Source organism: Schistocerca americana, chromosome 3 (assembly GCF_021461395.2).
Source record: "Schistocerca americana isolate TAMUIC-IGC-003095 chromosome 3, iqSchAmer2.1, whole genome shotgun sequence".
Taxonomy (NCBI): domain Eukaryota; kingdom Metazoa; phylum Arthropoda; class Insecta; order Orthoptera; family Acrididae; genus Schistocerca; species Schistocerca americana.
Genome location: NC_060121.1, coordinates 469,776,015 through 469,799,066, shown reverse-complemented (window position 1 = coordinate 469,799,066; position 23,052 = coordinate 469,776,015). Strand labels below are relative to the sequence as shown.

At 40.2% G+C, this 23,052-nt stretch overlaps 1 protein-coding gene across 1 annotated transcript in view; it reads right to left on the bottom strand.

Annotated features, from left to right (window-relative positions):
- LOC124605487 (lariat debranching enzyme) overlaps nt 1–23,052 on the bottom strand; it is an 89,565-nt gene that overhangs the window by 41,132 nt on the left and 25,381 nt on the right. Inside the window, exons 3-4 of the mRNA XM_047137211.1 lie at nt 21,302–21,593; nt 3,520–3,620 (exon numbers count right to left, since the gene is read on the bottom strand). Coding sequence (XP_046993167.1) covers nt 3,520–3,620; nt 21,302–21,593 — 393 coding nt within the window. The remainder of the gene's footprint in view (nt 1–3,519; nt 3,621–21,301; nt 21,594–23,052) is intronic.

Below are 23,052 nucleotides of genomic sequence, written 5' to 3'. Positions count from 1 at the left end.
TTCTATAGACATGTGTATGCTTTGGACTTGTCCCATAAATTTGTAGGCCTTGGAGCTTGTCCAAAATTGACTTATAGAGCTTATGTCTTTCCAAAGAATGAATGTGAAGCTGGATATTCGATTATTCAATTACTCAACTGCAAATGCAATTAAAAATTTCCAGAAAACTAATCCCAAGAATTTTAGCAGTGGTAGAAACACAGAACTATTCATGAGAAATGTGATTAACATATCAGATGTGCCCAACTCTAGAATACCAAACAATTCACTCAACAAAGATTCCTGTTCACACAAAATATTAGTTGACTTTTAAGAAACCATTTGCTTAGTAAACAACACTTTTCCTGAAACGGAACAATGGAATCTCTCAGAGACACATTAAAGAATATATCAGAATTTTCTCAGTATTTTTGGTCCAAAGATTTTAAGTATGTAATGACAGGAAAATTCAACCAAGACCCTCTGGAACATCATTTCGGAATTATGAGGTCTGTAAGTTGTGACAACCAAAGATCAGCTGTAGATTTTCTAAAATAACATATGTTACAGAGCATGTATGTCCCTGTTAGGACGTCTATATCTAAATCCGCAAATTGTAAACCAAGTTCAGTGCCACCTCTTACGTCATTTGTTAATCTGATGTGTGTATGTGCTAAAGAAAGGGAGGTACAGAAGACACACATTAACTTTTCCGCTGAAGACAAAATTAAGGAGAAAATTGTGGTAGCAGACTGGGAGAATGATCTTTCTATTCCATCTAAAGGCAACATCCCATAGCAGGTTAGATTGTTAAAAAGCTTAGTAAACAGAGCAACTGTGTGAACTGTCCTCAAACCCTTGTGATTGAAAGGCCGTCTGACACAATAGCTGCAACCTTCACTGCCACAAAAGACTTTGGCTCGATAAGTGGCCTTTCTTATTTAACCTACTTGCTCGAAAGCATTTTCAACATTCTTTTACAGCTTGAAGTAGTTCGTGAACAGAAACTGCCTTCCATTTCAAATCTATGGGGTGACATATTTCATGAGTGTTTATACAGAACTGACATAACTGTTTTAGGAACAGGTGCTTTAGGATGACGTGTGAAACATAAACTTGATCTTACAAGTAAATTAATTTTTGATTTCATGAGGTGTTGCTTTTTCTTTCGCACAAAAGAAATCTGCAAAGAGCTTTTGGCAGCAAAGTCTGCGAAGTCATCATGCAATCTTTCCAAAGTTTCTGACAAGTAACAGCTACAAATTATATGGGTGAGTTTATATTATCTTTATCTCCTATGTTTTAGTCTGTACTATTGATTGGTATGTGCCTCTATAGATGAATTTTTGCATGCTAAGCTGTATTTCAATCTTCGACAGTATATTTTATTTGCTCAACATACGTGACTCAATGTTTCGTAATTGCCTTTAAGGACATTAATGTTTTATACTTTCAACGCAGATGGCATAGTTAAATTATCTTGTCTTAATCTTGTCAAATACAGCATTTTAAAACTGTGTAAGATCTGACTAGTACATACATTGAAATGTTCTTCGCCCAGCACTAAGTGTCAGTAGAGCCACCTAGCGGCAGTCATGCCGAAACCTATCGAGTGCCTACACTACTTCTAGACATTATTGTAGTGTCAACAGACAAAGATATCTGTTTGCTCTCTTCCTCATTTCCAATGTGTGGTACTACACATATCACCTCCTGACAGAAAGTACAGGCCAGTAATTCTGCCTTACAACTTACTAGTGAACCCAACAAAGCTTCACAATTGCAAAATATGAATGGCAATTAGATATACATCCTAATCTGGTTATGCCAGGGAACTGTGTCTGGATGCAAATTTCAGCTCCTCATTGCAACTCTGCCCACTTTGAAAGTGTGGAATGTGAACTGTAATAAATCATGTAGAATACGAATGAAATAGATGTATTTTTATAGTCCCCCTCCTTTTCCCACACAGTACGATTACTAAACTTCAGAATACTTTTTCAATTTCTGGGTACTGTGTCATAAGTGTACAAAATACTTTTCTGTACTACCGGTACAGGAAATGGCAAAATACAACTGGCGATGTGGAAAACACTATTATCTTACATCATTCCCAACTTATTTGAATGTCCGACCAAGAGCCTTCTTTACTGTTACTGGAAACAAAACTCTGAGTTCCTTACACTGAATGGGTAAACTAGCTGGGATCACTGGTAAACAGATTATGAGAGAGATTTCTGCAGCTGCTGGAGCTGTGAGGATAGTAGCTTCAATGACATTATTTTGTATAGTTTTAATCTGTGAATGGGTAGCATTACAAAGTTTTGGACGATTCAGATTGTTTATAAGTATACTAATCATAAACCAATAAGCCATAAATAACCACTTCCTAGTATACAGATTTTCTGATAAATTGACTGCAAGGAAGGAAATGATACTGCACATTTGCACAGCACAGCATTTTATTTCTCATGGTCAATTTTAAAAGAAAGGCTGCACATTGGTGTTTGACAAAACAATAGTCTATGACTGTCCAAATGTTTATTCAAGTATCATGTAAAAATCAGAAGTAATTTGGTCAAGAAATTTGAGATTTTTGTTAATAACATTTCCCCTTTATATATCAGAATAGAATAGTTTTCTCAACTGAATTTTCCTTTGATACAAGAAACATATTCAAAATGTATATGATAAGTAGAATTTGACTTTTTTCTGTGAATGAATAGTCAGTTATAATTCAGTTGTTATTCATCACTGTATGACTTGGTCACATTTTTTACAGAGTTTTTAATTTCGTATTGCAAGAAGTTGGCACATGCCGATGCATTACTATAATCTTTGTGTACCCTGAAGTGCTTTAACTAATTTAACAATTTCTCTATAACTTAATAAAGTTGATGTGCCTATTTCAGCAACAGATTTTTTGCAATTAAAGCACCAAGGATCAACATAATTTAAATTCACTCATGTCAGGTGATATAACCAAAACTGTATATCTCTCAACACATCTTCCAACAACTCAGCAGCAAAAACCTGTCATTATCTGGCAACTGTCAGCACAGAAGACTTCACTGCATCTTACCTGTCTGTCCCAGTCATGAACCTCCTACAGTTTTTCTTCATATGAGATGAAATACTACAAGAGACCCTTAAATTATCTATATATTTCTTCTCTTATGGGTAGAATAGGCTTTTAATTGCAAATGAAAAGAAAGCATTCACGAAGATGAGCAGTATTTATTACATCAAAAGATGATCTTCCACTTGCAGTATTATGAATGCTCTAAAACATTTGCAAGTGTCATGCTTTCATTGATACAAGACATTTTTCTAGTTTTCATCTCCTTAATAATAATGGCCAATAATTTTGGTGACTTGTAAGTACAGCAAAAATACATTTTTCCCCCTTTACTGTCCTAGTTAAATGGCTGAAGTATAGAACATAATTATATAATACTACATTTTACTTCCTGGAGAAGAAAATACACCTCTTACTTATTATAAATGTATCAGGTTCTGAAAGCATGTTAATCATCTTACCTAAAAAATGGCTTACGTTTAAGGAGTTCCTTTGTGTCACCATGTTGGTAAATACCCCTTGGCCAATCATGTGACAGAAATATATCTATCGGTTCCTGCAACTGAAACAAACAACATGAGCAACACATAAGAAAATATGAAAAACTATTAGCAAATGTAGACTCATAACTAACCAAAAATAAATTAATGTGATAATGTGTAAAGTAATTAGAACAAAAACATATCAGCAGCTATAAATGCACCACATGTTATCTAACATGCAAGGGGCATTCAGTAAGCAATGCAACACCTTTTTACAGAAAGCAGGATGGTTTTATTCAGGATTCCAATACGTCACATTATTCACCATTCTTTTGGCTACAAAACCCTATTTTTCAACATATTCTCTATTCAATGTGATGGCGTTACACCACCTTACTGGGAGGGCCTGTGTACCTGCATGGTACAACTCTACTGGTTGATGTCGGAGACAACGTCTTGCTGCAGCAGTAACCTCCCCATCAACCACATGCTGCTTCCCATGGAGTGCATCCTTCACTGAGCCAAATAGATGGAGGCCCTTTACAATCTTCAGTTAGATGACAAGGAACCAACAGGACACATACCTCCTTTGAATATCAACAGGTGAATGAGTGTGTCAGCACTACCAACTGGGGCATTCAGTTGAGTAACAAGGTGTTTGATTGTGATTCAATCACCTCAAATGAGTACTCTCATGTTCCAACATTGCAGGAGTCACAGCTGGCTGGCATGAGGGTGATCGGTCACATTGGTCGACCTTATTGCGACGACGACCTACACCTTGCCCAATGCCTCATCATGATTTTGTTCACTGCCAGGTGTCTGTACACATTCTGCAAGTGCCTATGAATATCTGAGAAGCTCTGGTTTTCAATCAAAAGAAACTCAATTTCAACTCTCTGCTTGGAACACATCACCATTACAGATGCTGCTTTGAGGCTATGTATATCGCTGACACATATTGAAACTTTATTAAACTAATTTTCTGAGATAAAATGAGTTGCACTACTTATTGAATACCCCTTGTGTTAACTGTAGCTGGAGCTCTTCTGTCACTTTTGCTCCCTCATACTAAAGGAAGTCCATCCCTGAAATAGTGAATGTGAGAAAAGTAAAATACAGCATTACATAAGATTAAAGGAATGCACAAATTGATGATTTTACAAACCATAAATAGGCAGTTTGATGAATAGTATATGAAAATGGGACTACAATATACTTGTGACAGTAATTTTGACAAACACTGGCAAACTACCGAGCATATAAACAACTGCAACAATGAGGCATCATTTTCACTGCACCATTAAAATTATATTTGCATTATAAGGTACACACTTGTGAGGTGCGTATATAAAATAATGGGACTGATACTGTCACTGAGTAAGTATACATGTGCCAAAGATAAATGACCAATAGCTGTGAAATGTGAAGCATGAAGCCTTCTCAGTTGAATGAGGCATCTCTGGTGTCTGTAGACAAATCGGTGTTGTTGTGACCTTCATGTGTGTATAGCTGTTGTTTTTGTTTTGCTGGTAAAATGGCAAGTGTAGCAATAGAGCAACGAATTGTTGAACATTGAAGATTACTCACACCTGATATACCCTCCAACATTAACTTAATTCTTTCAGCACGTATGACTTAATTAGCTTGCTTAATTAAACTGTTGTATAGAACAGAAGAAAACTGTGGAAAAGGAAAGAAATCAGACTACTGCTTAATCAAATAAATAGAAAAGAAATTGTTTTGCAAACAGATAAGTGTGTAAAATGCGGGAAAATATAAAAGGTGTGAAGTTACTTTTTAAATGGAAATGTTTTGCATTTATGCCATTTATGTATCATATATGTACATAATATGCATCAAATACTCATTTAAGACTTGTTTATTACTATCCAATACTGGTTTTCCAGATTTGGTACCATGTCTCGTCACCACTGTGATGTTTCTCAAGACTTTAGCACATTATTACTCAGAACTGCTGTCAATCCATTTCCTTAATCTATGTTAATGAATACCATTTTTTGAATCCAGTTGAAGATGGTGGACTTTTAACCTCTGTGTATGCCCTGGGAATATAATGCAAAGCATCTGAAATTGACAATTTAAAGGTGGCAGGGTTTTTTCCAGCTTCCACGAATTGTAATGCCTTTTGCATAATGGCTTACCTGCAATAAGTTTTGAAGGCCTGGATAAATGCCCAAACCCAAGGGCCACAGTTTTCTTGTGCAGTCTGGTAGCAGGAAATCTAACTGAATATAAAAATTTTTTGGTGCTGCTGATGTTGTTGCACAGGACAAAAATCAACAAACAGATGATATGCAACTGCTTCTCAAACAGTTCTGTTGTCATCCACACTTTGTTATTGGCAATGTTTTTACATTTTGAAACAACTTTTTTTTTTAGTTTCCCAATCACAAATACTTTAATTTTAGAGCCATCAGCATTTGTGTATAGCATTACTGTGAGGCGAGCTTTACTGTATTTGACTCTATTGCAATTTTTTTTTTTTTTTTCATTTAAAGTGTTTTATTTGAAAGGATGCTGAAGGATGGATCAGTTACATCTATATTGAGGTTGTCTTTCAGTTTACACTGCTTAACATGTTCTTGTAATCTACCACCATGTCATTTACTAACAGTTTTTACATTTTCATTGTTTCCTTTGTCTCATGGTATGTTGTACACCACACAGCCCTTTGAGGTGTTTCCCCAATTGTGAATTGATTTTAATTGATCAATATATTGCAAGATGCCACGTCTTCTTTTCTGAATTTTCTCATCACTCTCTTCTTTTCCAGCTTGTGGTCCTGTTATGCAGTGCCACGTATCTGACCACTGATTTCTTAACCAATTGCAGAGGGGTGCAGGCTATAAGAGAGTTTCTACATTTTAACAACACACTATGAAATCACAACACAAATAAGTTCTCAACTCACAACTACTAATAATTAACAAAGCTTTTCAGACAACATGTTCATATACGATACTTCAGTGCTTGACCCAAAACCTTAAGTTCTTACTTAACTTAAGATAGCATGGCATAGACACTGAATAACAACATTCATTTTTCTTTAGTGCTCGACCATTGTCGTCAGGCTCCTTTCTTCTCTGGAGTCCACTGCATCCCCCGCCCCCAGAGCATGACTGCACAAAGCAAGTGACCCCTTACTCGCCAGAACAATTACACATCCGTCATCACTTCCTGCATTGTGACCGCATTTTTTCTTCCACATATCTACACATAAATTCCAACAAACCCAGGCGCAGTAGATACTCTTTATGCTACTAATTAAAGTTATGTTTTTCACATGCACATCTTTCATTGGTCTAGTAAAAGGGAAGTGAGACATGTTGTTACCCTTCAGCAGCTTTTAAATGTAATGCTTTTTCCACAATGAACGTCTGCTCCTTTAAAACACCCAACAACATAACACTACAATCACTTATGCAAGGCTACGAACAACTCTACATAGTTCTTAGTTATCTGTATGGTTACTGCCCAGAGTACATTTCCACCATTTTTAGTGTGGATACGAACTGTGATCACTGTGTTCAGATCCGAGCTGAACTAGTGACACTTCACTAACAGCTCCAGGCTGTGTTGCTTTCGGTCTACATCTACATGACTACACTGCAATTCACATTTAAGTGCTTGGAAGAGGGTTCATCGAACCACTATCATACTATCTCTCTACCACTCCACTCTCAAACAGCGCGCGGGAAAAATGAACACCTAAACCTTTCTGTTCGAGATCTGAATTCTCTTATTTTATTTTGATGATCATGCCTACCTATGTAGGTTGGGCTCAACAAAATATTTTCGCATTCGGAAGAGAAAGTTGGTGACTGAAATTTCGTAAATAGTTCTCGCCGCGACAAAAAACGTCTTTGCTTTAATGACTTCCATCCCAACTCGCGTATAATATCTGCCACTCTCTCTCCCCTATTACGTGATAATACGAAATGAGCTGCCCATTTTGCACCCTTTCGATGTCCTCCGTCAATCCCACCTGGTAAGGATCCCACACCGCGCAGCAATATTCTAACAGAGGACGAACAAGTGTAGTTTATGCTGTCTCTTTAGTGGACTTGTTGCATTTTCTAAGTATCCTGCCAATGAAACGCAACCTTTGGCTCACCTTCCCCACAGGTTTATCTATGTGGTCTTTCCAACTGAAGTTGTTCGTAATTTTAACACCCAGGTACTTAGTTGAATTGACAGCCTTGAGAATTGTACTATTTATCGAGTAATCGAATTCCAATGGATTTCTTTTGGAACTCATGTGGATCACCTCACACTTTTCGTTATTTAGTGTCAACTGCCACTGCCACACCATACAGCAATCTTTTCTAAATCGCTTTGCAACTGATACTGGTCTTCGGATGACCTTACTAGGCGGTAAATTACAGCATCATCTGCGAACAACCTAAGAGAACTGCTCAGATTGTCACCCAGGTCATTTATATAAATCAGAAACAGCAGAGGTCCCAGGACGCTTCCCTGGGGAACACCTGATATCACTTCAGTTTTACTCAATGATTTCTGTCTATTACTACAAACTGCGACGTTCCTGACAGGAAATCACGAATCCAGTCGCACAACTGAGATGATACCCCACAGCTTGAGGATGTTGCCAATGAGTATCACTCTGGAAACACTGGATATGGGGATCTGAGGGACACCTACTGAGTCCCATGTGTCTCCCAATCAGTCCACTACTGAAGCCACCCCTGGTACCGACCGCACTAAATCAATCCCTCCTCTGTGGTCCCTAAGCCACATGCAGTCACGCGTGCTGTTCCACATGCAGCCTTTTGGCCTGCAAGGTATGGGCATTCACATAGAGTGGGATTACTGGTTTTTGGGAGCTGCAATGTTATGCACGTGATGGGACCTCTTTGGGATGTGGCTGGCAAGGAGGGGTATCAGAGGGAGTCCCTCCAGATATGGCGAGGCTGCTTCCGGATGCCATGAGAAGCACAAGGTGCAGCGAACTGCGTGTGGGGCTCATATCGGTACTAACGATGTATGTCACTTTGAACTGGAAGAGATTCTTTCTGGTTTTGGGTGTTTAGCAGAAGTGGTAAAGACTGCCAGGCTTGCCTGCAAGATGCTTGCTCAGTATCTGCAGTATCTTTGACAGAACCAAGTGTGGTCTTTGCTACAGAGCCAAGTGGAGGGTCTGAATCAGAGGCGTAGACAGATCTGCGACTGTAGGCTCAGATTCCTTGACTTATGCCCATAGATGGTGGGTTTCCAACAATGGTTCAAATGGCTCTGAGCACTATGGGACTTAAAATCTGAGGTCATCAGTCCCCTAGAACTTAGAACTACTTAAACCTAACTAACCTAAGGACATCACACACATCCATGCCCGAAGCAGGATTTGAACCTGCGACCATAGCAGTCACGCGGTTCCGGACTGAAGCGCCTAGAACCACAAGGCCACCACGGCCGGCAGTGGGTTTCCAGGTTCCACTTATAGGGTCAGGTGTCAACTACAAACAGGAAGTGGCTTCATGGGTAGCAGGGCCTGTGTGGAAAGGACTAGGTGTTTGTTTAAGTTACAGTGTCCAGGAAAACTACAGAAAGGACATCAGTCTAGAAAGGTGCAGCACAAACACAGGAAGATAGACCTACCAACAATCAGTATTGTTGTTGTAAATCGTAACTGTGTTGGGAAAAGAACCAGAGCTCTAAGGACTAACAGAAAGCACTGAAGCTTAAATCGTTATAGCAGTGGAAAGCTGGCAATAAGTTCAGCCGAAATTTTTACAAAGGTCCTAAATGTGTTCAGAATGTGTAGATTAAATACAGTTGGTGCTGGAGTGTTTACTGCTGTCAAAAATAGTTTTCCTTGTAATGAAATTGAAGCAGATAGTCCCTGTGAGTTAGTACAGGTAGTAGAGGTTATACTTGACAACCGAAATAAATTAATAATTGGTACCTTCTAGCGACCTCCTGCCTCGGACGATACAGTTGCTGACCAATTCGAAGGAGACTTGTGTCTCATTTCAAGTATGTATCCAACTCACCCATTCACATTACTTGGTGGTGACTTCAACCTATCCTCATTATGTTGGGGAAAATACATGTTTTTAATTGGTGGAAGCCATAAACTATCGCCCAAAATCATACTGAATGCTTTCTCAGAAAACTATTGTGAACAATTAGTTTAGAAGCTCACTCAAAGCATAAAAGGTTATGGAAACATACTTGACCTTTTGTCAACAAATAATCCCAGACAAATAGGGAACATTTTTGGATACAAGGATCAGTGACCACAAGGTCGCATGTTCAAGATCGTGATTTGATTTTAAGTTCTAGATATTCATATTCTATTGTTTGCATCATTCCTGCTCAATCTTTCATTGATTGTATCAGTACCAGTGTATATTGTGATGTATCGTGAATTTTAGAACATCTGCGACACCAGTTACCAGAGATACTTCATGTACTATCCTCTCCCGTGGATCCTGTCTCCTCTGCAGAAAGCACAGGAACCGCCATTACCAGTCTACTTGACTGCGAGTGACATGTCAATGGTAGAGCTAGGCATCCTGTACAGGGTGTTGTACCAATCTCCCTAACCAACAAGTCTGAAGTGCTGTCTTTCACTGAAACTGAGCCGGTGACACTCGCTTCACCTATTCCGGGAAAAACTGTTTCATAGGGTTTCAGGAGGAGAGAAACACAAAAAGGTAGGGTCTATTAATCATCGGCAGTTTGAACATATAGAATCGGCAGCAAGGGACAGGAAAGAACACCAGGCGCACTCAGTGTGTATGCTTGAGGGGCCTCATTCAAAATGTTGAAGAGGCTATTCCAGCAGCCAACATGCCACCACTTGTAGATTGTGGTGCACGTTGGAACAAATTATGACTGTCATCTGAACTCTGTCATTGTTGAGTCATTCCAGCAACTGGCGGAGAATATTGAGAAGACAAGCTTTGTACAGGGGATTTCAATGAAGTTCACAATTTGCAGCATTCTCCCCAGAACTGATCATGGCTCCCTTGGTTCTGAGTCGAGTGGAAGGACTGAATCAGAGACTTCGAAGGTTCAGTGACAAGCTATGCTGCAATTTCCTGGACTTGTGCCATAGTGTTGAGAACTGTAGGGTCCTCCTAAATGGATCAGGTGTGCACTACATATCAGAGGCTGCTACTCAGGTACCTGACTGGGTGTGGGGTGCACACAAATGTTTTTCATATTAGGCAACTCTCCAACAATCCAGATAAAGACAGCTGTAGGACACCCAGAAGTATCAGTGAAAGATCGAAAAAAATGCCTCCCACAGGTGAGAGTATTAAAATCCTAATGGTAAACTGATGAAGCATTCGCTACAAAGTTCCAGAGTTTGAATCGCTCATAAAAAGCAGTGAAGCTCGCATAATAATAGGTACAGAAAGCTAGCTGAAACCTGAAATTGATAGCAGTGAGATTTTTGGGGAAAATTGAAATGTATATTGAAAGGATAGGCAAATGGGAAATGGAGGTACTGTATTTGTCGCAGCAGAAAAAAAATTCAAATCCGTCGAGCTAGAAATTGAAGCTGCATACGAGACTGTTTGGGCAAGACTCAGCATCAGAGGTGGGCATAAAATGATAATTGGATTCTCCTATCACCCATCACACTAATCTCTTGATGTAACCAAAAACATTAGAGAAAACCCTCAGCTCACTTATACATAAGTTCCCCCATCGTACTGTAATCATCAGTGGAGACTTTAATCATCCAACATTAAACTGGCAAAAATTACAATCTTGTTAGTAATGGGTGTGATAAGACATCCTGTGAAACTTTACTAAATGCCTTCTCTAAAAACTACCTGGAACAGATGGTTAGGAAACCCACTCATGATGGAAATATACTGGATCTAATGGCAACAAATAGACCTGATCTCTCTAAAGATGTCCACATCGAAAATGGCATCAGTGACCATGACGCGGTTGTGGCAACAATGATTACCAAAGTACAAAGGGCAACTCAGCCAATCAGAAAGATATATATGTTCAATACACTAGATAAAAAAAATCAGCAGTGTTATATCTCAATGAGGAACTTGATATTTTCAGCACATGGCAAATGTGTGTAGAGGAACCATGGCTGAAGTTTAAAAGAATAGTTGACCATGCGCTGGATAGAAATGTACGCAGTAGAAGAGTTCTTAATGGGAGGGAACCTCCATGGTATATAGTCACTGTAAAGAAACTTCTAAAGAAACAGATTACTGCATAATAGGTGTGAAACAAAGTGTAGGGCTATAGATAGAGATGTTGAATGAAACACTTTGGCTGTAAAGAGAGCAATGCTTAATTCCTTCAATGAATACTGTATCAGAATATTGTCAAGTGATCTTTTCACAGAAACCAAAGAAATTCTGGTCATATGTGAAGGCGGTTAGTGGCACCAAAGTTAGTGTCCTGTTCCTAGTGAAATGTCTAACCCAGTTTTCAAATGCCCTTTACAAAGGAAAACCCAGGAGAACTGCCTCAATTTAACCCTTGTACCACTGAAAAGATGACAAATAAGTATGTGTCAGTGGTGTTGAGAAACAGCTGAAATCATTAAAATTGAACAAAGCTCCAGGGCCTAATGGAATCCCATTTAGATTCTATACTGAGTTTGCAGCTGAGTTAGTCCCTCTTCTAACTATAATCCAAAATAGATTCCTAGAATAAAAAACCGTGCCCAGTTCTATGGATTATCGAAGATGGATGTCAACTATCCAAAGAAAGTCTATTAAAACTTCAAGAACAGCTTTAAATGATTGTTCTAGGAATACACTACAACCCCCTAGGTATTGCCCACATAGGGATTGTGAAGATAAGATTAGAATAACTACTGCACACACAGAAGCACTCAAACAATCATTCTTCCCTCACTCCATACATGAATGGGAAGAAACTCTAATAATCAGTACAATGGGACGTACTCTCTGCCATGCACCTCATGGTGGTTTGCAGAGTATAGATGTAGATGTAGATGCAGTGAGACTCAATACCGTGACATCTAAATCCATCACAAATAAACACAACATATATCATTTTTAAAAAAAGTAGATACAACAATATTATGAAACGGAAAGTTGCTACTCACCATATAGTGGAGATGCTGAGTCGCAGATAGGCACAACAAAAAGACAGTCACAAATATAGTTTTCAGCCAGTAAGGCAAAAACACACATACACACTCATGCAAACACAACTCACACATATATGACTGCAGTCTCAGACTACTGAGGCCACACTGCGAGCTGCAGAACTGGTGCATGATGGGAGTGGCAACTGGGTGGGGGTAATGAGGAGGCTGGGGCGGGGAGGGGGTGAGAGAGTACGGTAGCTGTGGTGGACAGTGACATGCTCTTGGGGAGTGTGGAGGGACGAGAGGGAAAGAGGGTAGGGCGGTTATGTGCAGTCAGGACGTTAGACGGAGGGACTCCCATCATGCATTGGTGTTGATGCTCGCAGTGTGGCCTCAGTTGCCTGAGACTGCAGTCGTGTGTGTGAGTTGCCTTTGTGTGTGTGTGTGTGTGTGTGTGTGTGTGTGTGTGTGTGTGTGTGTGTGTGTGTGTGTTTGCTGTATAATTCTGACGAAGGCCTTACTGGCCAAAAGCTATATTTGTGACAGTCTTTTTGTTGTGCCTATCTGCGACTCAGTATCTCCGCAGGTGAGTAGCAACTATCCTTTTCAAAATATTGTTACATTTCGTCCTGGGTTTTCCATTGTTTAAAAAAGTACATAAAAATTTGCCTGGTGTCTTGCTATGAAAGAGTATCAACTCCTTCAAATTCGACTATGCAAGCGTGCACCAGGTGTGGCAAGGAAATGTGACTGACTGCTATCTAGAGATATATACCAAATAAATTAATAAGAGATGGTACTGATCCCCCATGGTATACAGAACAGGTCAGAACACTGTTGCAGAAGCAACAAAAAAGCATGTCAATTTTAAAAGAATGCAAAACCCTAAAGATTGGCTACGTTTTACACATATTTGATTTTGGTGAACTTCAGTACAAGATGCTTTTAATAGTTTCCATAACAAATCTCCTGTCTCGAGATCTGGCAGAAAACCCACAGTGATTTTGGTCATACGTGAAGGACACCCGTGGTAAGACATGATCAATACCTTCACTGCGCAATAACAATGGTGAAGTTATTGATGACAGTGCCACTGAAGCAGAGTTACTAAACAGTTTTCTACATTCTTTAAGCAAAGGAGACAAAATAAATATTCCTGAATTCAAATCGAGAACAACTAACAACATGAGTAATTTAGAAGTAGATAGGCTTGGTTTAGAGAAACAGCTTAAATCACTTACTAAAACTTCAGAAAATATCATCCTTGTGAAACACAACTAGCTCTTTATTCTCACAAAGTAATGAGTGTGATTGACAGTGAAGCTCATATTGATACCATACTTTCAGATTTCCAGAAGGCTTTTGATACATTTCCTCACAAGCAACTTCTAACAAAATTGCATGTCTATGGATACTACCCCACTTTTGAGATTGGATTCGAGGTCTTCTCTCAGAAAAGTCACAGTTCACAGTAAATGACAAAGTCATCAAGTAAGACACAAGTAATATCTGGTGTTCCCAAGGAAGTGGTATAGGCCCTCTACTGTTCCTGTTCTACATGAACAATTTAGGTGACAATCTTAGCAGGCCTCTTAGATTGGTTGCAGATGATGCTGTCATTTACAGTCACCAAAAGATCAAAACCAATTGCAAAATGATTTAGACTAGGTGCGAAAAGTGACAACTGAGTTTAAATAAGTAAATGTGTTAAGTCATCCACATGAGTAATAAAAGGAATCCACTAAATTTTGGTCACATGATACATCACACAAATTTGAAATCTCTAAATTCAACTAAATACTTAAGAATTAAATGACGAATAACAAACTGGAACAGTCACACAGATAATGCTATGGTGAAAGCAAACCAAAGACTGTCATTTACTGGCAGAAAACTTAGAAAATACAACAGGTCTACTGAAGAGCCTTCTTACACTACACTCATCTGCCGTCTTCTGGGGTACTGCTGTGCAGTGTGATGAAGCGCATCGAAGGGCAACTCATTTTGTATTATTGCGATATAGGGAAGAGGGTGCCATTCATTTGATATGCGAATTTGGGGAAGCAATCATTAAAATAAAGGCCTTTTTGCTGTGGCACGATCTTCTCATGAAATTTTAATCACCAACTTTATCCTCAGAGTGCGAAAATATTTTGTTAGCACTCACTTACAAAGGGAGAAATGATCCCATTAATGCAATAAGAGAAATTAGAACTTGCATGGACGAATTTTAGTGTTTGTTTTTTCTATGTGCTGTTCGAGAGTGGAATAGTAGAGGAATAGCTTGAAGGTGGTTTGTTGAACCCTCTGCCAGGCACTTAATTTTAAATTTCAGAGTAATCATATAACAATACCGGAGAAGGAAAGTTGCTACTCACCATATAGCAGAGATGCTGAGTCGCAATGGGCACAATAAAAAGATTCACACAATTAAAGCTTTCGGCCATTAAGGCCTTTTTCAGCAGTACACACACACACACACACACACACACACACACACACACACAACTTGCACACACATCTGCAGTCTCAGAGAACTGACACCACACTGTGAACAGCAGCACCAGTGCATGATGGGAGCGGCAACTAGGTGGGGGCAAGGAATTGTGTGAATCTTTTTATTGTGCCTACTGCGACTCAGCATCTCTGCTATATGGTGAGTAGCAACTTCCCTTCTCTGGTGTTACATTCCATCCTGGATTTTCCATTGTTTGATTTTTGCCTGACAGCTTTTCTTCGATCCTAACCCAGTACTGTTTTCCTTTGTAACTACATTCTTTTGCATCCACTATACTCAGTGTCATTCCTTCTTTCTTTTCTTTCCTGTGTTTCTCTTGTTGCCTTACGAACCGCACTGCACGCTCTACTTATGAGCCACACTGTACCGCGACCTCAAGACCATGCTGATTGTTGGTGCAGCATCTTAGGTCCCACATTACTCCTGCCGATATAATGAAGCCTATACCTTCAAACTGATCACGCTCCCTGTGTCAATTCCCAGATTTTTGCATGTTATCTCCCACACTTTTCCGGTGCCACATGATCTTACATCTCTAACTACGAACCTCTCCCCACCCCCCACACTTTCCCCATTCTATGCCTGTTCGCTTCCACTAAATCCACCTCTTCCAGTCACATCTGCCATCCCCCTTACGCTTATCCACCCTTAAACCTGCTGCCCACAGTAATATACATATATTTATTATTGATTAGTATTTTCTACTTTGACCCTTGTGACTTCTCGCAAATTTTAGTGAGTTTTCACCGTCCACTATCATCATCTTCCTCAGATTTCATCTCGTTTTTCCCACCTTGTGCATCCACTTCGTCCTTTTCACACGTATTTGGGTGTATTTTTGCGTAATTTTTCAGGTGTAATTCTACTTTCTTACGTAATTTTTCGCATTTTTTGCACCACCATGGATCCATGCTCCTTCCATCTGCGTCAATACAGAAAACTTTCCTTATTCCTAGCCAGATCCCAATCCCACATACTGTTCCTGTGTTGCTGCTTGGCTCATGAAATCCCCCCTAATGGCCTTACCATCAAATTACCCATCTCTGGTTGCCACCCCTCCTTCCACAATGACCTCCACCTGTTCAGATTCCGCCAATCCTTAGCCATCACCAACATAGTCCTGCAAAACCATATCAACCAAGCCCAATCCTCCTTGCAGTACCTTCTCTCCATCTGCAAAATTCTCCTGCTATGCAGTCCCAAATTCCTGGAACCCATAACACACATTGAAACTCTTGCCCTGCAGGAACTTGAGCAACATGCACAACGCTACCTGAAAAAGCTCTCCATCCTACTCACTTCCTACTCCCGCCTCGGAGTACCACTGTCCACCACTTCTACAACCACCTCCAAACCTACACCACACCCCCTCATAGCTGACAAACCCTGTCTTACAGACCTACTACATTTACCCCACCCTCCAAAACTCCCTCCCACCACCACACAGAACCCAGAACCTAAACAGACCCAAAACACAGTTATGACTCTTTCCTCCAGAAGCCTTAGTCCCACAGAAATATCAGTCCTTTCCAAAGGCCTCCTCACCTTTTGCCCCTCTCCCAAATTCAACCATGCAGGACTAGTTAAAGACCTTCTCTCGATCCTTACAGTGGAAACACTTTTTTGCTACCAACCCTTGTACCTTGCCTAACTCAGTTCACTCCTCCATCCAACGGTGATCCACCCCCACTGCCTTCAAAGCACCCCCTGTTAACTTTCCAGAATTTCTTAACCTCCAACCTTGCCTCAACGTCATTCGCCAAATCCCTCAACATGCAAACTAACCTTACATCTGTAAAAGGAACTGCAGCCCACCATCTAAAAACTGCTCCTGGCCTTACAATCCTACCTGCTGACCAAGAAGTCCCTTCCGTAGAGCGTAGCCACCAGTGGTTGTCGCATCTGCAGTGACGAGCAATCCCTCTCACCACTGACTGTAATTATCTTCTCATCCTTGTACAAAAACAAATCTCCTGTCCGTTATCTTTCCAGTCTCCCACCACCTCCCAAAGTCCCACGGTCTGGCCACAGAGGAGCATTCCCCTCTTAACTCAGTACCATCCGGGAATGGAGCAAGTGAATTACATTCTTCGCCAGGGTTTCGATTACCTCTCGTCGTGCCCTGAAATGAGAAATGTCCTGCCCACTATACTTTCCACCCCTCCTACTGTGGTATTCTGCCATCCACCGAACACAATATACTCGTCCATCCTTACACAACCCCTGCTCCAAATCCCTTACCTCATGGCTCATACCCCCGTAACAGACCTAGATGCAAGACCTGTCCCATACATCCAACTACCACCACCTACTCCAGTCCAGTCACTAACATCACCTACCCCATCAAAGGTAGGGCTACCATATTTACTCGAATCTAAGCCGCACCTGAAAAATGAGACTCGAAATCAAGGGGAAAAAAATTTCCCGAATCTAAGCCGCACCTGAAATTTGAGACTCGAAATTCAAGGGGAGAGAAAAGTTTTAGGCCGCACCTCCAAATAGAAACAAAGTTGGTCTATTGAAATATGAGACAATTTAGGTCGAATGAATGACAATACAGCTATAGTACTTTGGTTCGAATCGTAAGCTTAGCAGTTAAGCTTTACCAGGTAGCCACTGCTATGCATCAGGCACCCCGTCCGTATTTATACGGGTACCCTTCCTTTTTCACCTGCGTCGTCTGGTTTGAATTGATTGCTTATGTTTCTTTGATCCAATAAGTGCCATTCTCTTTGTTATAGGTGTTTACGTCACTCTAAGCAGAAAATGCATTACTGTACTGTGTCATGCATTGTTTGTCGCATTCTGATAATGAGGGTTTATAACCTGTCGCCGCTCGCGGCACAGCTTGCTTTTTGCGAGCTACCAAGCTTACAATTAAAAAAAAAAAAGAGGAATTGTCTCATTAGTGAAACAATGGCAAGAGCTAGCTATTCGTTGATACTTACACTGCTGCTTTCTTTGATAATGATCAACAAGAACCAAATAATAGATTGCGTATGATAGAAGATGTTCTGAACAAGAGTTTAGCGAAAATTTTTCTCCGTTTGAAAATCTTTGCAGATGCCTCTTTAGTCCATTACATTCTGCACAGAAATAAGAGTCTTCTTAGATTTAAAAATCTAGTCAATTGCTGTGCTTCATTTCTGACTGAATCACTATTAGGCATAAGAATAATACGAATAGAAACATGACATGATATGAATATTCTTCCGCGTTTGCTGTTGTCTCACTCTAGTTTCGTAGTTTATTAGGCAGACAGGATTTAAATGAGATAGCAGCAAACACAAAAGAATACATGGCAAAATGTTTATATTTGTATTATTCTTATGGTGAAGAGAACACTGTATGTGATTCACAATTCATAAAAGTTCCTATTAATAACCTTCTCTTCTCACAGGTAGGAAAAAATTCAGAACATAGAGTTGGCCATATTGACAAACATCCCAAACAGTCTTGCCAGTCGGATTTTCGTAGCACATTGAAATGCTGCTACATTCGAAGATGAACAATACGGAATTTGTATTTACTTCGTTGGATAATGTATGAAAATGCAGTGGTCGAAACTCGGGGCGGAGAAAAAAGCTCATCTTCCACCATTTTTTTTTTTTAATTTATTTACTGACACAGAGGTTTTGGCACCAGTATTTATCTTTGTGCCTGCAAACCATCCCTTTGTAGCGCTACATATATTCGACGGCAGAAGTTAGTTGTGGCGGCACCTGCCAACATTTTTCAGAACTTCCACTTTACACTCGATTCTAAGCTGCAGGCGGTTTTTTGGATTACAAAAACCGGAAAAAAAGTGCGGCTTAGATTCGAGTAAATACGGTACCTGTGAAACCAGTCATGAGATTTACAAGCTAAGCTGCAATCTCTGTGCTACAATCTATGTAGGCATGACAACCAACAAGCCTCTGTCCGCATGAATGGCCACCGACAAACTGTGGCCAAGAAACAAGTGGACCACCCTGTTGCTGAAAATGCTGCCAAACATGATATCCCTCATCTTAATGACTGCTTCACAGCCTGTGCCATATGGATCCTTCCCACCAACACCTGCTTTTCTGAATTGCGCAGGTGGGAACTTTCCTTGCAATACATCCTATGTTCCTGTAGCCCCCCTGGCCTCTACTTTCGTTAGTCACTGTCCTCACCCATCCGGCCCCCTCCCTGTTCCCATTCCAGCACTACGCAACCATCATTTCACTGCCACACCCAGTCTCTTAATTCTCTTCTTTCTGCTACTTACCCCCTCCCCACCATCTCTCCTGCCCTCCGTCTAAAATGCAACACTTGACTGTCCGCCACTCCCACCATACTATCCTTCCCCCTCCCCACCCCAGCCTCCTTACCCCCACCCAGTCACCACTCCCATCATGCACTGGTGCTGCTGTTTGCAGTGTGGTGTCAGCTCTCTGAGACTGCAGACGCGTGTGTGTGTGTGTGTGTGTGTGTGTGTGTGTGTGTGCACGCGCGCGCGCGCCTACTGCTGAAAAATGCCTTAACGACTGAAAGCTTTAATTGTGTGAAACTTTTTATTGTGCCCATGGCGACTCAGCATCTCTGCTATATGATGAATAGCAACTTTCCTTCTCTGGTATTGTTACACTCCATCCTGGATTTTCCATTGTTAGAGTAATCATACAGATGGAGATAAACACAATTAACTGTTGGTACAGTGGTTATGGGAGTCAAAATTAACTGTTGGCACGGTGGTTATGGGAGTAGCTGTGGATTGATATTGACTTGCCTCAAAAGGAAGATTGGGTTTAACATCCCGCCGACACTGAGGTCATTAGAGACTGAGTCCAAGCACAGATTGCGTCAAGCATGGGGAATGGAGTTGGCTGTCCTGAACATGAGTCTGGTGTGCTAACCACTGCGCCAACTCATTCAGTTTGATTTGCCTCAGTCTGTAATGACAGGTTCATTGGCACAAATAACACAATCAGCCTTAGCTAGCATATGACACTGTCCACACTGGATATATGAACTGTAAACAAAATTATACTGGTAGTTACAAATACTGGAAAGTTAACATCCTTTGCATATGATCATCATCGCAGGGCAAAGTTGGGACTGAAACAATACAGCTACAATAATGTCAGCATACTACTTTTTTTGCAGCTCACAGCATTAAAGCTAAGGTTGGCGGTGACAAGAAACAAGTAAATGTTCATGTCGAGTCACACCTTCTTCAGACTTCTATAGAAACAGTTACTTGCATCAGACACCAAGCTGAGTACAACTTGGAAGGGGCCGGGGACGAAGTACTAGCAAACTGTTCCAACTTTTACAGATTCAGATCTACTGGGAAAAAGAGCATCCAGGGCTCAAGAAAGTTAATTGCGTAACATTTGTAAATACTGCTTGGCTTTAAGGCCAACCACATGCCAGTACCATTTGATGTCAATTATATCAGATTTTTTTCCCTACTAACACTGTTTCATAAAGCATAAACCATGAGAAAACTGTAAATAATATGTTAACACACACTAGTGAGAATTAACCTTGTTAACAAAGGAAATTTAATGGGAGCAATAAATAATACTGTAAATGATAGTAAAATGTTCATTCCAGGAAAGTAAAAGTGGGGCTGTACTATATTTAGACAGATTAACAGCACAAAATAATTGCTTGTTGTTTTTAAGTATTTGGATTTAGAATAGACAAATATATCTTTTTCAGAAAAAGTAGTTATATGATTAGCACGAAACGCACCAAAAATGGATTCACATCACTATACCTACTCACCTACAGACTCTTCAGCAAATAATTTGGGCATGTAAAGATGGACTTAGCACTAACTCCACACGCACAGCACACCATCTAGACATCCCCCCCCCCCCCCCCCCACCGCAAATGTCATGCTGGAAGGCAAGTATTGTTAAGCTTATTTAGAGAAATCTCTAAAATTTAAAACTTACTGACTCGTGCAAGTATTCTATATGATAACATTTCCTTTCACATATAAACATCTCCAGACATTGTGTGTTTGTAGCTACTCATAACAATAGATAAAATTAAAATCCACAGTTAGGTTACTTGAAAGATAATAACCCAATTCTATCAAACATTCGCACACAGTACCTTAATAAAGTCTTACAAGAGTAAACTTACTAAAGATGAGAAAAAAACCTGATAATTCTTACCTGTTTTAAGCGAAAAACTTCTAAGTTTCTTATATGGTACACACTTCGTTTTGTCTCTTCAGTGTAAGGAGGTTTCTCAAAATGTCCTTTCATATAATCATGACCTTTATATATGCCAGACAAACCACCTATTCGAACTCCAGCAACATTTACAACACTGGCATAACCTAAGTAGTAAATGCTTGGAGCTACCCACCCTCCATACGGTAGCTCTTGGAGATGGTTAGATGCCTCATGGTTACCACCAATAAAAATAGTCAATATAGGTGCCACTTTTTCACCTGCATAATATCTGTGAAACATGTGATTTCTGATTATTGGCTCATAATAAAGCTCTTTGATCTGTCAACCAGATGCTCAGTGATTATAAAACATAACATTAATAAAAGTTTACAACACAGAAAATTGAATTTAGAAAGTAGAAAATTATCAAAATCAGAGAGAGACTACTAGATTGGCCAGTTTCTGCATTTGGGGGATGAACTACCCACTTGAAACAGAAAAGAGCGCTCTGTTTTCAGAACAAGATGTTCCCTTCTTCATGGACACAGGCCATAGGGTAAGAAGGACCCACCCGTTATGATGAAGAAGAAATGCAAAAATAAAGGTAATGTGTCAGAGAGAGGCGGAAGTTAAAGACATTACATCAGTAAGCATTATGCAAGCTTCAATTCAGACATAACGGAAGGGACAGAGCACAATGTAAAGGTGGACTGCAAGAGAAACCACTGGACTGATTTCAACCAAACTTGTTACATGTATCATTTACTGTGGACCACCAACTTACCAAAGGTTGGGCGGGGCAGTATTTGAGAATGAGAGCACAATTTGTGACTTGCAACTATCATTACATATAATTTCAAACCTTTGCAAAAAAATTTCTCTGTGACAACCCCCACAAAATGGTGAAAGGAAAAAAAAATTTCAATTTATTACTTTTATGTTATCAACTCTATTCACAACACATTTAGCAGACAGTGTCCACAAATGACACTAAATATATCTACAAAATTACATCATTGTATGATACATGGCTCAGGAGATATGGCATTATAAACCTGAGCAGCACCAAAGCAAAACTGCAGGGCAAAGTTCGCTACAAATACAGCTGAATTAAGGGTCCAAATATGTGTGAAATATGTTACATATATGTGACATTTGCGTACGAAGGCACAAACATCCGTAAAAAGTTCCTCATAAACTGCTGGATCAATTTCAACCATACTTGCTAAACAAATTGCTAACTATATGAAGATAAATACTCTGGAGATAAGAACCAGTAACCTCCTATTGGAGTAGAATTAATAACATGAAGAGTGAAATGGGAGGAGGAGATGGAGGGGAAGAGAGAGGGAAGGAGGTGATGGACATAGGTGTGTGTGTGTGGGGGGGGGGGGGGGGAGGAGATGGACAAAGAGAGGGGGAAATAGGAAGGGAAGAGGAGGAGATGTACACATGGAGGGGAGAGGATGAGATGGACAGACAAAGGGAAGAGGAGGAGACAGATGGACAGAGGGGAGAGGAGGACAGATGCCGGGACGACAGTAAGAGAGGAGATGTACAGAGAACGGGGAGAGACAGACAGACAAATAGAGAGGAGAGGACAAGACAGACAAATACAGAGGAGAGGAGGAAACAGGTGGAGAGAGATGCGAGGAGTTGGACAGAAAGAGAACAAATGGGGGAGGAAAAGGACCGACAAAAACGGGAAAATGGACAGAAAGAAAAGAGTATCAGATGGATAAAGAAGG